This window comes from Somniosus microcephalus, chromosome 5 (assembly GCF_052327205.1).
Source record: "Somniosus microcephalus isolate GS21.2 chromosome 5, FLI_Smic_1.0, whole genome shotgun sequence".
In the NCBI taxonomy this organism is placed as follows: Eukaryota; Metazoa; Chordata; class Chondrichthyes; order Squaliformes; family Somniosidae; genus Somniosus; species Somniosus microcephalus.
The window spans coordinates 3,220,969-3,237,300 of record NC_140991.1 but is presented as its reverse complement, the minus strand read 5'-3'; the positions used below and the strand labels follow the sequence as shown (position 1 = coordinate 3,237,300).

At 49.0% G+C, this 16,332-nt stretch overlaps 1 protein-coding gene across 1 annotated transcript in view; it reads right to left on the bottom strand.

The window, feature by feature from the left end:
- The window catches only part of macf1b (microtubule actin crosslinking factor 1b), a 565,261-nt gene that overhangs the window by 116,468 nt on the left and 432,461 nt on the right, over positions 1-16,332 (bottom strand). Inside the window, exons 22-23 of the mRNA XM_085987168.1 lie at positions 6,617-6,772; positions 4,658-4,864 (exon numbers count right to left, since the gene is read on the bottom strand). Of these exons, the coding sequence (XP_085843294.1) occupies positions 4,658-4,864; positions 6,617-6,772 (363 nt within the window). The remainder of the gene's footprint in view (positions 1-4,657; positions 4,865-6,616; positions 6,773-16,332) is intronic.

Sequence of the window (16,332 nt, the reverse complement as noted above, 5' to 3'; positions counted from 1 at the left end):
GAGGTTATTCACTTTGGTAGGAAGAATAGAGAAACAGAATATTTTTTAAATGGTGAGAAACTTTTAAATGTTGGTGTTGAGAGAGATTTGGCTGTCCTCGTGCAAGAAACACAGAAAGCTAGCATGCAGGTACAGCAAGCAATAAGGAAGGCAAATGGCATGTTGGCCTTTATTGCAAGAGGATTGGAGTATAAGAGTAAGGAAGTCTTGCTACAATTGTACAGGGCCTTGGTGAGACCACACCTGGAGTACTGTGCACAGTTTTGGTCTCCTTATCGAAGGAAGGATATACTTGCCTTGGAGGCGGTGCAACGAAGGTTCACCAGATTGGTTCCTGGGATGAGAGGGCTGTCCTATGAGGAGAGATTGTGTAGAATGGGCCGATACTCTCTGGAGTTTAGAAGAATGAGAGGTGATCTCATATTGATTGGACTACCCAAATTAGTAAAAATTCTGAGGAGGAGGAATTCCTGGAATGTTTTCGGGACGGTTATCTGGACCAATATGTCGAGGAGCCGACTCGAGATCAGGCCATTTTAGACTGGGTATTGTGCAATGAGAAGGGACTTATCAGCAATCTTCTTGTACGAGGCCCCTTGGGTCAGAGCAATCATAATATGATCGAGCTCTCAGTCGAGATGGAGAGTGAGGAAATTGAATCAGAGACTAAGGTCCAGAACTTAAATAAAGGGAATTACGAGGGTATGAGACGGGAATTGGGTAAAATTGATTGGGTGGTGTTTCTGGGGGGATTGACAGTGGATAGACAATGGCAAGCATTCAAAGATAGAATGGAAGAATTCCAGAACATGTTTATACCGGTTTGGCATAAAAATAAACCAAAAAAGGTGACTCAACCGTGGATAACGAGGGAAATTAGGGACAGCATAAAATCAAAAAAAAGGGCATATCAACTGGCAAAAAAAAGCACCAGACCGGAAGATTGGGGGCAGTACAGGATACAGCAAAAGAGGACAAAGGGATTAATCAGGAAGGGGAAAATAGAATACGAAAGTAAACTTGCAGCAAACATAAAGACAGACTGCAAAAGCTTTTATCGGTATATCAGGAGGAAAAGACTGGTAAAATCCCAAGTCGGTCCCTTGCAGTCCGATTCGGGAGAATATATAATGGAGAATAAGGAAATGGCAGACCAATTAAACTCATACTTTGGCTCTGTATTCACAAAGGAGGACACAAATAACCTCCCAGGAATATCGGCAAACATAGGGACTAATGAGAGGGAGGAGCTGACAGAAATTAGTATCTCTAGGGATATGGTGTTGGGTAAGTTGAGGGGACTGAAGGCCGACAAATCCCCAGGGCCTGATAAACTACATCCTAGGGTACTTAAGGAGGTGGCCCTGGAGATAGCAGATGCTCTAAGGATCATCTTCCGGAACTCCATTGACTCGGGAACAGTACCCGTGGATTGGAGGGTAGCTAATGTTACCCCAATATTTAAAAAGGGGGGTAGAGAGAAAGCAGGGAATTATAGACCAGTAAGCCTTACATCGGTTGTGGGCAAAATGCTAGAGTCCATTATTAAGGATAAAATAGCGGAGCACTTGACAAATGGGGAAAGGATCGGACAGAGTCAACATGGATTTACAAAGGGTAAATCGTGTTTGACTAATCTGCTGGAATTTTTTGAGGAAGTAACTGGTAAAATAGATGGGGGAGAGCCAGTGGATGTGGTGTACCTTGACTTCCAGAAAGCCTTCGATAAGGTTCCACACAAAAGATTATCATGCAAAATTAAGGCTCATGGGATTGGGGGCAAAGTATTAACGTGGATAGAGAACTGGCTGGCGGATAGAAAACAGAGAGTTGGAATAAACGGCTCGTTTTCGGAGTGGCAGGCAGTGACCAGCGGGGTGCCGCAAGGATCTGTCCTGGGACCCCAGCTGTTCACAATATATATAAATGATCTGGATCAGGGAATTGGATGCAATATTTCCAAATTCGCTGACGACACTAAACTAGGAGGAGGGGTGGGCTCTGATGAGGATGTCAGGAGGCTACAGTGCGATTTGGACAGGTTGGGGGAATGGGCGGATACGTGGCAGATGCACTATAATGTGGATAAATGCGAGGTTATCCACTTTGGGGGTAAAAACAGGAGGGTAGATTATTATCTAAATGGCAATAGATTGGGAGATGGGGAAGTGCAGAGGGACCTGGGTGTTCTTGTGCACCAGTCACTGAAGGAGAGCATGCAGGTGCAACAGGCGATTAAGAAGGCAAATGGTATGTTGGCCTTCATATCAAGGGGGTTCGAGTATAGGAATAGGGATACCTTACTACAGCTGTACAAGGTGCTGGTGAGACCGCATCTGGAGTATTGTGTACAGTTTTGGTCACCCCATCTGCGGAAGGATGTTCTTGCCATGGAAAGAGTGCAACGGCGATTCACCAGGCTGATACCTGGAATGGCGGGAATGACCTACGAAGAGAGATTAAATAGTTTGGGCTTGTACTCACTGGAGTTTAGAAGATTGAGAGGGGATCTCATCGAAACATATAAAATTATGGCAGGCCTGGACAGGCTGAATTCAGAGAGAATGTTTCCAATGGCCGGGGAGCACAGAACCAGGGGCCACAGTCTAAAAATAGCGGGCAAATCATTTAAAACAGAGATGAGGAAGAATTTCTTCACTCAAAGAGTGGTGAGCCTGTGGAATTCCCTGCCACAGAGGGCTGTGAAGGCTAATTCAATAAATATTTTCAAGAGAGAATTGGATATATTTCTGAAGGCTAAGGGGATTAAGGGTTACGGAGAAAAGGCGGGGACGGGGTACTGAACTGGTAAGATCAGCTATGATCTCAGACGAAGATCAGCCATGATCTCATTGAATGGCGGAGCAGGCTCGAAGGGCCGAATGGCCTACTCCTGTTCCTATCTCTATGTTTCTATGAAACATACAAGATTCTGAAGATGATTGGCAGGGTAGATGCTGAGAGATTGTTTCCCTTGGCTGGAGTGTCTAGAACTAGGGGGCATAGTCTCAGGATAAGGGGTCGGCCATTTAAGACCAAGATGTGGAGGAATTTCTTCACTCAGAGGGTTGTGAATCTTTGGAATTCTCTGCCCCAGAGGTTTGTGGATGCTGAGTCTTTGAGTATATTCAAGACTGAGATCGATAGATTTTTGAACTCTAGGGGAATGAAGAGATATGGAGATCGGGCGGGAAAGTGCAGTTGAAGTCGATGGTCAGCCATGATCTTATTGAATGGCGAAGCAGGTTCGAGGGGCCGTATGGTTTACTCCTGCTCCTAATTCTTATGTTCTTATTCCCAACCCGAATGGGCAGAATCAATGTTCCAATTTGCAACAGGAATGGGTGGCGTCAACGCTCCAATTCCCAACAGGAATGGGCAGAGTCAACGCTCCAATTCCCAACAGGAATGGGCAGAGTCAACGCTCCAATTCCCAACAGGAATGGGCAGAGTCAACGCTCCAATTCCCAGCAGGAATGGGCAGAGTCAACACTCTAATTCCCAGCAGGAATGGGCAGGGTCAACGCTCCAATTCCCAACAGGAATGGGCAGAGTCAACGCTCCAATTCCCAACAGGAATGGGCAGAGTCAACGCTCCAATTCCCAACAGGAATGGGCAGAGTCAACGCTCCAATTCCCAGCAGAAATGGGCAGAGTCTGTAATGATATCAGCAAATAGAGATGGTATTTGCCTGTTCGATTATGATGCCTTAGCAGCATGATTGCAGGTATTGATTGCTTGTGCCTGACCAGCAGAGGTCATGTGACCGAGACAAGCAAGGCAGTGGAGTTTAGTTTCAGTTTCGTTCTAGATGCATCACAGCATAATGTCTCCTGTAAAAGCTGTATAAAAGGTTTGAGCATACTTTAGATAAAAACTCATTCTCTTTCATAAATGTCTCATCATTGAACCCACAAAGAAATCAATACAGAGTCAACGCTCCAATTCCCAACAGGAATGGGCAGAGTCAACGCTCCAATTCCCAACAGGAATGGGCAGAGTCAACGCTCCAATTCCCAACAGGAATGCACAGAGTCAACGCTCCAATTCCCAACAGGAATGGGCAGAGTCAACGCTCCAATTCCCAACAGGAATGGGCAGAGTCAACGCTCCAATTCCCAACAGGAATGGGCAGAGTCAACGCTCCAATTCCCAACAGGAATGGGCAGAGTCAACGCTCCAATTCCCAACAGGAATGGGCAGAATCAACACTCCAATTCCCAACAGGAATGGGTGGAGTCAACGCTCCAATTCCCAACAGGAATGGGCAGAGTCAATGCTCCAATTCCCAACAGGAATGGGCAGAGTCAACGCTCCAATTCCCAACAGGAATGGGCAGTCAATGCTCCAATTCCCAACAGGAATGGGCAGAATCAACACTCCAATTCCCAACAGGAATGGGCAGAGTCAACACTCCAATTCCCAACAGGAATGGGCAGAGTCAACGCTCCAATTCCCAACAGGAATGGGCAGAATCAACACTCCAATTCCCAACAGGAACGGGCTGAGTCAACACTCCAATTCCCAACAGGAATGGGCAGAGTCAACGCTCCAATTTCTATTCACCATCCACAATGTGCTGCTTTTAATTTTGCTGGTTCGAATTCCGAACCGTACTGGCTGGTGGCAGCGTTGGTGATTATGCTGGTGTGTTACCTGTTTGGCTCGTTTTCTGGCCTCCTCTAGTGAGCTGCCTCGTTCCGCAGTACGCTGTGATAGCTTCCCCCATCTCTCCAGCAGAGTCAGCATCAGGTTTTGAATGAGGGCCCTATCCTGTTTCCTGCTATAATACTTCAGAGACTCTGAGCTCTGCTCTAACTCATTCACCTGTGCACAGTGCAAGGTCACATCGCTGGAAAATACCTAGAGAAAGAGAGCCGACAGGTTTCAGTGACAGACGGAAAAACATCTCCACCCAAACCCAACCACCCTGCAATACCCATCCCCCCACCCCACGCTCACCCCACCCCCCGCACCCTGAACTGTGCTCTCCTGCTCCCCAGGGCTTAGTCCCACACCAGGCAGTGCTCTCCTGCCCCCCAGGGCTCAGTCCCACATTAGGCAGTGCTCTCCTGCTCCCTGGGGCTCAGTCCCACACCGGGCAGTGCTCTCCTGCTCCCTGGGGCTCAGTCCCACACCGGGCAGTGCTCTCCTGCTCCCTGGGGCTCAGTCCCACACCGGGCAGTGCTCTCCTGCTCCCCAGGGCTCAGTCCTACACTGGGCAGTACTCTCCTGCTCCCCGGGGCTCAGTCCCACACCGGGCGGTGCTCCCCGGGGCTCAGTCCTACACCGGGCAGTGCTCTCCTGCTCCCCAGGGCTCAGTCCCACACTGGGCAGTACTCTCCTGCTCCCCAGGGCTCAGTCCGACACCGGGCAGTGCTCTCCTGCTCCCCAGGGCTCAGTCCCACACTGGGCAGTGCTCTCCTGCTCCCCAGGGCTCAGTCCCACACCGGGCAGTGCTCTCCTGCTCCCCAGGGCTCAGTCCCACACCGGGCAGTACTCTCCTGCTCCCCAGGGCTCAGTCCGACACCGGGCAGTGCTCTCCTGCTCCCTGGGGCTCAGTCCCACACCGGGCAGTGCTCTCCTGCTCCCCAAGGCTCAGTCCGACACCGGGCAGTGCTCTCCTGCTCCCCAGGGCTCAGTCCCACACCGGGCGGTGCTCCCCGGGGCTCAGTCCCACACCGGGCAGTGCTCTCCTGCTCCCCAGGGCTCAGTCCCACACCGGGCAGTGCTCTCCTGCTCCCCAGGGCTCAGTCCTACACCGGGCAGTGCTCTCCTGCTCCCCAAGGCTCAGTCCCACACTGGGCAGTGCTCTCCTGCTCCCCGGGGCTCAGTCCCACACTGGGCAGTACTCTCCTGCTCCCCGGGGCTCAGTCCCACACCGGGCGGTGCTCCCCGGGGCTCAGTCCCACACCGGGCGGTGCTCCCCGGGGCTCAGTCCCACACCGGGCCGTGCTCTCCTGCTCCCCAGGGCTCAGTCCCACACTGGGCGGTGCTCTCCTGCTCCCCAGGGCTCAATCCCACACCGGGCGGTGCTCCCCAGGGCTCAGTCCCACACCGGGCGGTGCTCCCCGGGGCTCAGTCCCACACTGGGCGGTGCTCTCCGGGGCTCAGTCCCACACCGGGCGGTGCTCTCCTGCTCCCTGGGGCTCAGTCCCACACCGGGCGGTGCTCCCCGGGGCTCAGTCCCACACTGGGCGGTGCTCCCCGGGGCTCAGTCCCACACTGGGCGGTGCTCCCCGGGGCTCAGTCCCACACCGGGCGGTGCTCTCCTGCTCCCCAGGGCTCAGTCCCACACCGGGCGGTGCTCCCCGGGGCTCAGTCCCACACTGGGCGGTGCTCTCCGGGGCTCAGTCCCACACCGGGCGGTGCTCTCCTGCTCCCCAGGGCTCAGTCCCACACCGGGCGGTGCTCCCCGGGGCTCAGTCCCACACCGGGCGGTGCTCCCCGGGGCTCAGTCCCACACCGGGCGGTGCTCCCCGGGGCTCAGTCCCACACCGGGCAGTGCTCCCCTGCTCCCCGGGGCTCAGTCCCACACTGGGCGGTGCTCCCCTGGGCAGTGGGTGAGGCTGGATGGAGAATGCTGGGCTCAGGGCAGATGTTGTTTCTGCTCACCTGGTGCTCCTGGAGCTGTTGGTTGATGGTGTCCAGGATGAAACTTGGGGCAGGCAGGTTATTCATGGAGCATAGGGTCTCTGCCATCCAGCCCATTAGCTCCTGCACATTCCCATGGAACCGAGTCTCCAGGGTTACTCCTTCCGACAGCTTTACCTGACAATTCAAACCAATCATTCCACAGGTTAGAAACTATTGAGTCACTCATGAGGGGGGTTGAGAGAGACGGGGAGAGAGATGGGGAGAGAGAGAGAGAGACGGGGAGAAAGAGAGAGAGGCGGGGAGAGAGATGGGGAGAGAGAGAGAGAGAGACGGGGAGAGAGAGAGAGAGACGGGGAGAGAGAGAGAGACGGGGAGAGAGAGAGGGAGACGGGGAGAGAGAGAGACGGGGAGAGAGAGAGAGAGACGGGGAGAGAGAGAGAGAGACAGGGAGAGAGAGAGACGGGGAGAGAGAGAGAGACGGGGAGAGAGAGAGAGAGACGGGGAGAGAGAGAGAGAGACGGGGAGAGGGAGAGAGAGAGAGTGGGGGAGGGCGAGAGAGAGACGGGGAAGAGAGAGAGAGAGACGGGGAGAGAGAGAGAGAGTGGGGGAGGGCGAGAGAGAGGGCGAGATCTTAACAACTCTCTGTGTGAAGAAATTTCTCCTCAATTCCCCTCTAGTTCTTTTCCCAATTGTTTTAAATCTGTGACCTCTGGTTACTGACCCACTCGCCAGAGGAATAATTTCTCCCTACTTGCTCTATCAAAACCCTCATGATTTTGAATACCTCTATTAAGTCTCCCCTTAACCTTTTCTGCTCTAAGGAGAACAATCCCAGCTTCTCCAGTCTCTCCACATAACTGAACTTCCTCATCCCTGGTACCATCCTGGTAAACCTCCCATGTACCCTCTCCAGGGCCTTGACATCCTTCCTAAAGTGTGGTGCCCAGAACTGGACACAATACTCCAGCTGAGGCCTAACCAGTGATTTGTAAAGGTTCAGCATAACTTCCTTGTTTTTGTATTCAATGTCCCTATTTACAAAGCCAAGTATTCCTTACGCTTTCTTAACTGTCTTATCAATTTGTCCTGCCAAGATTTGTGAACCTGCACCCCCAGGTCCCTCTGCTCTTGCACACCCCTCAAAATAGCACCATTGAGATTATACCGCCTCTCCCTGTTGTTTCTCCCAAAGTGCATTACTTCACACTTATCCGCATTAAATGGCATCGGCCACGTGTCTGCCCATTTCACGTGTCTGCCAATTATGTACCCAATTTACCACCGACCCTTTAATCCCATGTATTTCTTTTTCCCCAAGTATGTCTGTTATGAGGTACTTTATCAAATGCCTTTAGAAAGTCCATATATACAACATCAACTGCACTATTACAAAAGTCAAATACTGCAATGCTGGAAACCTGAAATAAAAACAGAAAATGCTGGAAATACTCAGCAGGTCAGGCAACATCTGTGGAGAGAGAAACAGAGTTAACATTTCAGGTTGATGACCCTTCGTCAGGACTGAGAAATGTTGGAGATGTAACAGATTGTTAAGCAAGTGCAGGGGCAGGGAAAGGGGGAGGAGAGGAAAGAACAAAAGTGGAGGTCTGTGATAGGATGGAACGCAGGAGAGATTACAAACATAGAAACATAGAAGATAGGAGCAGGAGTCGGCCATTCGGCCCCTCGAGCCTGCTCCGCCATTTAATGTGATCATGGCTGATCATCCAAACTCAGTACCCTGCCCCTGCCTTCTCCCCATATCCCTTGATCCCTTTAGCCGTAAGAAATATATCCAACTCTTTCTTGAATATATTTAATGAATTGGCCTCAACTGCCTTCTGTGGTAGAGAATTCCACAGGTTCACCACTCTCTGGGTGAAGAAATTCCTCCTCATCTCTGTCCTAAATGGCTTTCCCCTTATCCTTAGACTGTGACCCCTGGTTCTGGACTCCCCCACCATCGGGAACATCCTTCCTGCATCTAGTCTGTCTAGTCCTGTTAGAATTTTGTAAGTTTCAATGCAATCCCCTCTCATTCTTCTAAACTCCAGCAAATATAAGCCCAATCGACCCAATCTCTCCTCATACGTCATTCCTGCCATCCCAGGTATCAGCCTGGTGAATCTTCGCTGCACTCCCTCCATGGCAAGAACATCCTTCCTCAGATAAGGCGACCAAAACTGCTCAGAATACTCAAGGTGTGGTCTCACCAAGGCCCTGTACAACTGCAGCAAGATATCCTTGCTCCTGTACTCGAACCCTCTCGCTATGAAGGCCAACATACTATTTGCCTTCTTTGCAACATTGTAAGCTTCTTCTTTCAATCTAATGCTATCCTTAACTTCTTTAGTTAGCCACAGTTGGAACACTTTTCCAGTGGAGTTTTTGTTTCTCAATGGAATGTATTTTTGTTGAGAATTTGAAGTATTTCTTTTAAATGCTAGCCACTGCTTATCTACCGCCATACATTTTAATCTATTTTGCAAGCTACCTTAGCAAACTCATCCCTCATACCTATGTAATTGACTTTATTTAAGTTTAAGACTCTTGTTTCGGTCTCAGGCAAGTCACTCGCAAAATTAAAGTGAAATTCTATCATATTATGATCACTCTGCCCCGAGGATCCTTTACTATGAGATTGCTAATTAACCCTGTCTCATTCCACAATACAAGATCTAAAATAGCCTGTTCCCTGGTTGGTTCCATGAAATATTGTTCTAGGAAACTGTCTCGAATGCATTCCATGAACTCGTCCTCCAGACTACCTTTGCCAATTTGATTTGTCCAGTCTATATGAAGATTAAAGTCCCCCAAGGTTATTGCATTACCTTTGTTGCAAGCTCCTACTATTTCTTGATTAGTATTCTGTCCAACGGTATAGCTACTGTTAGGGGGCCTATATACTACTCCTACCAGTGTTTTCTGCCCCTTGTTATTCCTTATCTCCATCCACACTGATTCTACTTCCTAATCTTCTGAGCCGAGATCCTTTCTCTCTACTGTCCTTATGCCATCCTTTATTATCAGGGCTACTCCCCCTCCATTTCCATTCTGCCTGTCATTTTGAAACATCAAGTACCCTGGAACATTTAGTTCCCAACCTTGGCCACCTTGCAACCACATCTTTGTAATGACTATTAGATCAAACCCATTTATCTCTATTTGTGCCACTAGTTCATCTATCTTGTTACGAATGCTTCATGCATTCAGATAAAGAGCCTTTAATTTAAATGTTTTAACATTATTCTCTGCTTTGACCTTATTCTCTGCTGCACTGTTACCGTTAAACTCTCTGGCCTAGAAATTCAGTAAGGCCCCGCCAGCTTTGCGCCCAGGTACCGCCGAAAAGGGGCTTCTGCGCCAAAAGAGGAGGCTGCGCTGATATTCAGCGCAGCGGGAATGGCGGCGGTAGCCGGTAGCGCTGCGCCGGCACCGATGACGTCATCGGTGTGCGCAGTGCCCCGGTTCCGCCCCGATACCGGCCCGACCCCCATATTTAGTTGCGGCCGCCTCTTCCGTGGCGGCCGCAAACAACATTCAGAGACCGGGTCCGTAATGCAGCCTTAGTGGGGCGCTTTAAGGTGGAGGTGCGGCCGGCCGCTTTTTCGGCGGCCGCCTGTCCACACCTCCTTCCCCGGCCTCCTCCACCCCCCCCCCCCAGCGGCATTGCCGGCTGGTTTCCGGGAGCCCGGCACTTCTCCGTTGTGCCGGGCTCTTTTGCCGGCACTCGCGATCGGGGCTCCAGCTGTTGCAGGCACCTCCCCCTTAAGAGAGGGAGGAAGGCCTGCAGTACCGCAGCCTGCCGCTCCGCTGCGGGTGGCGCTGCGGCAACTAGCGCGCCGATATTCAGTTGCAGCGCCCCAAGCGGGGGCAGCCACACCCTGGAACAGCGCCCGTCCTCGACTTGGGGCACTGAAACTGAATATCGGATGGGCACGAGTGGCTCCACGCCCAGCGGTAAATTCTGGGCACAAGCGAGCTGGCGGGGCTATAGCTAATTTCTAGCCCTCTGTCCCTTCCTGTCACACTGCTTATTTTTACCCAAATCGCTACACTGCTCTATTGCCTTGACCTTTCTCTTTAGATTTCTAAATTTTCCCTCACCTGACCACTTCCCCCCCTTTTTTAGTTTAAAGCCCTATCTACAGCTCTAGTTATTCGATTCGCCAGGGCGCTGGTCCCAGCTCGGTTTAAGTGGAGACCATCCCGACGGAGCAGCTCCCTCTTTCCCCAGTACTGTTGCCAGTGCCCCATGAATTGAAACCCCTTTTTCCCACACCACTATTTGAGCCACGCATTTAACTCTCTGATCTGCTTGACCCTATGCCAATTTACACGTGGCTCAGGTAGTAAACCAGAGACTATTACCCTTAAGGTTCTGCTTATTAATTTAGATCCTAGCTCCTCAAACTCCCTCATCAGAACCTCATTCTTAGTTCTACCTATGTCGTTGGTTCCTACATGGACCACGACAACTGGATCCTCCCCCTCCCACTCCAAATTCTTCTCCAACCGTGAGGAGATATCCTTAGCACTGGCACTGGGCAGGCAACACAGCCTTCGGGACTCTTTTGCGGCTGCAGAGAACAGCATCTATCCCGCTGACTATACTGTCCCCTACTACTACCACATTCCTTCCTTCTCCCCCCACTTTGATGGCCCCCTGTACCACGGTGCCATGGTCAGTTTGCCCATCCTCCCTGCAGTCCTTTTCCTCACCCATACAGGTAGAATGTAACTCGTACCTGTTGGACAAGTTCCAGGGCTGAGGTTCCTCCATCACTACATCCTGGGTCCCCATACCTCCCTGACTAGCAGTCACACCCTCCTGTCCCTGACCACCGATGAACTCTAAAGTATGGCTTAACCTAAAGGGTATGACTACCTCCTTGAACAAAGTGTCCAGGTAACTCTCCCCCTCCCTGATGCATTGCAATGTCTGCAGCTCGTCCTCCAGCTCAACAACTCTGAGCCGAAGTTCCTCGAGTTGCAGACACTTACTGCAGATGTGGTTGCTCGGGATCGTGATGCTCTCCACAAACTCCCACATGCTGCAGTTATGACACACCACCTGCCCTGCCATCTCTAACTTTGTTTTATTTATTAATTAATGGGACAAGTTAAGAAACAAAAGATGAGATGAGGTGTAAATGGGAATGGCAGAATCATCAACAGATGCCATGTGGAAAAAAATGTAGATGCAACACCTGCCCTTTTACCTCCACCCTTCCCACTGTCCATGGCCCCAAACACTCCTTGCAGGTGAAACAGCGATTTACTTGTACTTCTTGCAATTTAGTATACTGTAGTCGCTGCTCACGATGCAGTCTCCTCTACACTGGGGAGACCAAATGCAGATTGGGTGACCATTTTGCGGAACACCTCCGTTCAGTCCGTAAGCTTGACCCCGGGTTTCCCTCGCCCGTCATTTTAATTCTCTGCTCCACTCCCACTCTGACCTCTCCATCCTCAGCCTCTTACACTGTTCCAACTAAGCTCAACGTAAGCTCGAGGAACAGCACCTCATCTTTCGATTAGGCACTTTACAGCCTTCTGGATTCAACACTGAGTTAACAATTTCAGATCATAACCTCTGCCCCTATTTTTTTTCCACATGGTAGCTGTTGATGATTCTGCAATTCCCATTTACACCTCTTCTAGACTCATCTTTTGTTTCTTTACTTGTCCCATTACCATTTCCTTTTGCCTCGCACCATCATCCCTTTTGTCTTTTAATCTCTCCTGCCTTCCATCCTATCACAGACCTTCCCTTTTGTTCTTTCCTCCCCTCCCCCCTTTCCCTGCCCCTGCACTTGTTTAAAATCCTATTACATCTCTAACATTTCTCAGTCCTGATGAAGGGTCATCGACCTGAAACGTTAACTCTGTTTCTCTCTCCACAGATGTTGCCTGACCTGCTGAGTGTTTCCAGCATTTTCTGTATTTATTATCTACTGTACTATCTTCATCAACCCTCTCTGTTACTTCATCAAAGAACTCAATCAGGTTAGTCAGACACGATTTGCCTTTAACAAATCATAGAATCATCGAAAAATTATGACACAAAGGAGGCCATTTGGCCCATCTTGTCCGTGCCAGTCGGAAAAGAGCTCTCCAGCCTGATCCCACCTTCCAGCACTAAATCCGTAGCCGTGTAGGTAACAGCTCTTCCAGTGCATATCCAAGTACTTTTTAAAGGTGATGAGGGTTTCTGCCTCTACCACCCTTTCGGGCTGGGTGTTCCAGACTCCCACCACCCTCTGGGTGAAAATTCTTTCCTCAAATTCCATCTAAACCTCCGACCAATTGCTTAAAATCTATACCCCCTGGTTCTTGACCCCTCTGCTAAGGGAAATAGATCCTTCCTATCCACTCTATCTAGGCCCCTCATAATTTTATACATCTCAATTAAGTCTCCCCTCAGCCTCCTCTGTTCCAAAGAAAACAACACCAGCCTATCGAAATCTTGCCTCATAACTAAAGTTTCCCAGACCTGGCAACATCCTTGTAAATCTCCTCTGCACCCTCTCTAGTGTAATCACATCCTTCCTGTAATGTAGTGACCAGAACTGCACGCAGTATTCTAGCAGCGGCCTAACTAGTGTTACATAGAAGATAGGAGCAGGAGTAGGCCACTTGGCCCCTCGAGCCTGCTCCACCATTCAGTGAGATCATGGCTGATCATCCAAATTCAGTACCCTGTCCCTGCCTTCTCTCCATATCCCTTGATCCCTTTAGCCTTAAGAAATATATCTAACTACTTCTTGAATATATTTAATGAATTGGCCTCTACTGCCTTCTGTGGTAGAGAATTTCACAGGTTCACCACTCTCTGGGTGAAGAAATTCCTCCTCATCTCTGTCCTAAACTGTGACCCCTGGTTATGGACTCCCCGACCATCGGGAACATCCTTCCTGCATCTAGTCTGTTTAGTCCTGTTAGAATTTTCTAAGTTTCAATGAGATCCCCTCTCATTCTTCTAAACTCCAGCGAGTATAAGCCCAATCGACCCAATCTCTCCTCATACGTCATTCTTGCCATCCCAGGTATCAGACTGGTGAATCTTCGCTGCACGCCCTCCATGTCAAGAACATCCTACCTCAGATAAGGCGACCAAAACTGCACACAATACTCAAGATGTGATCTCACCAAGGCCCTGTACAACTGCAGCAAGACATCCTTGTTCCTGTACTGAAACCCTCTCGCTACGAAGGCCAACATACTATTTGCCTTCTTAACCGCCTGCTGCACCTGCATGCTTACCTTCAGCGACTGGTGCACAAGGACACCCAGGTCTCGTTGCACTTCCCCCTATCCCAATCTATTGCCATTCAGATAATAATCTGCCTTCCTGTTTTTGACACCAAAGTGGATAACCTCGCATTTATCCACATTATATTGCATCTGCCATGCTTCTGCCCAATCACCCAACCTGTCCAAATCATACTGGAGTTTCTCGGCATCCTCCTCACAGCACACACGCCCACCCAGCTTTGTGTCGTCTGCAAACTTGGAGATATTACATCTAGTTCCCTCGTCTAGATCATTAATATATATTCTGAATAGCTGGGGTCCTAGGACCGAACCCTGCGATACCCCACTAGTCACTGCCTACCACTCGGAAAAAGACCCGTTTATTCCAACTCTTTGCGTTCTGTCTGCCAACCAGTTCTCTATCCAAGTCAATACCTTGCCCCTAATCCCATGTGCCTTAACTTTACATGCTAATCTCTTATGCAGGACCTTATCGAAAGCCTTCTGAAAGTCCAAATACACCACATCCACTAGTTCTCCCTTATCTATTCTACCAGTTACATCCTCAAAAAGTTCCAGTAGATTAGTCAAGCATGATTTACCTTTTGTAAATCCATGTTGACTTTGTCCAATCCTGTCACTGTTTTCCAAGTGCTCTGCTATTACATCTTTTATAATGGACTCTAGCATTTTCCCCACTACCGATGTCAGGCTTACTGGTCTATAATTCCCAATTTTCTCTCTACCACCTTTTTTGAATAGTGGGGTAACATTAGCTACCTTCCAATCCATGGGTACTGTTCCAGAGTCTATCGAATTTTGGAAGATGACCAGCAATGCATCTACTATTTCTAGGGCCACTTCCTTAAGTACCCTAAGATGTAGATTATCAGGTCCTGAGGATTTATTGGCCTTCAATCCCGTCAATTTCCCTAACACTATTTCCCTACAAATTCTGATTTCATGCAGTTCCACCCTCTCATTAGACCCTATGTTCCCCGACATCTCTGGGAGGTTATTTGTGTCCTCCTTTGTGAAGACAGAACCAAAGTATGTATTTAATTGTCCAGACATTTCTTTGTTCCCCATTATAAATTCCCCTGATTCTGACTGCAAGGGACCTAAGCTTGACTTCACCAATCTTTTTCTCTTCACACATATCTATAAAAGCTTTTACAGTCAGTTTTTATGTTCCCTGAAAGCTTACTCTCATACTCTATTTTGCCCCTCTTAATTAATCCCTTTGTCCTCCTTTGCTAAATCTTAAACTGCTCCCAATCCTCAGGTTTACTGCTTTTTCTGGCCAATTTATATGTCCTCTCCTTGGATCTTATGCTATCCCTAATTTCCCTTGTTAGCCACAGTTGAGTCACCTTTTTTGTTTTATTTTTATGCTAAACTGGGATGAACAAATTCTGTAGTTCATCCATGCAATCTTTGAATGTTCGCCATTGCCTAGCCACCATCAACCCTTTGAGTGACATTCCCCAATCAATCCTACCCAACTCGCGCCTCATACCATCGTAGTTTCCTTTATTTAAATTCAGGACCCTAGTCTCTGAGTCAACTACTTCACTCTCCATCTTAATGAAGAATTCTATCATATTATGATCGCTCCAACCCAAGGGGCCTCGCACAACAAGATTGCCAATTAATCCTTTCTCATTATATAATACCCAGTCTAAGATAGTCTGATCTCTAGTTGGTTCCTCGACATATTGGTCCAGGAAACCATCCCGTATACACTCCAGGAATTCCTCCTCCACAGTATTGTTACTAATTTGGTTAGCCCAATCTATATGTAGATTAAAGTCACCCATGATAACTGCTGTGCCCTTATTGCACACTTCTCTAATTTCCCTTTTAATGCCATCCCCAACCTCCGCATTACTGATTGGGGGTCTATATATCACTTCCACGAGCGTTTTCTGCCCCTTGGTATTTCTCAGTTCTACCCATACAGATTCCACATCATCAGAGCTAATATCCTTCCTTACAATTGTGTTAATCCCCTCTTTAACCAGCAATGCTACCCCACCTCCTTTTCCTTTTTGCCTATCTTTCCTGAATATTGAATACCTCTGGATGTTGAGTTCCCAGCCTTGGTCACCCTAGAGCCATGTTTCCGTAATCCCAATCATATTGTATTCGTTTACCTCTATTTACCTCTATTTGCGCAGCTAATTCATCCACCTTATTATGAATGCTCCTCGCATTAAGACACAAAGCCTTCAGGCTTGTTTTTTTAATGCTCTTAGACCTTTTAGAATTATTATTTACTGTGGCCATGTATGATTTAAACCCTTGATTTCTCTGACTGCCACCTTTGTTTTTCTCCTTCCTGTCTTTTGCTTCTATCCTTGTTTCCCTTTCCTCTGTCTCCCTGCTCAGGTTCCCAACCCCCTGCCATTTTAGTTTAAACCCTCCCCCAGTGCACTAGCAAACACTCCCCCTAGGACATCGGTCCCGGTCCTGCC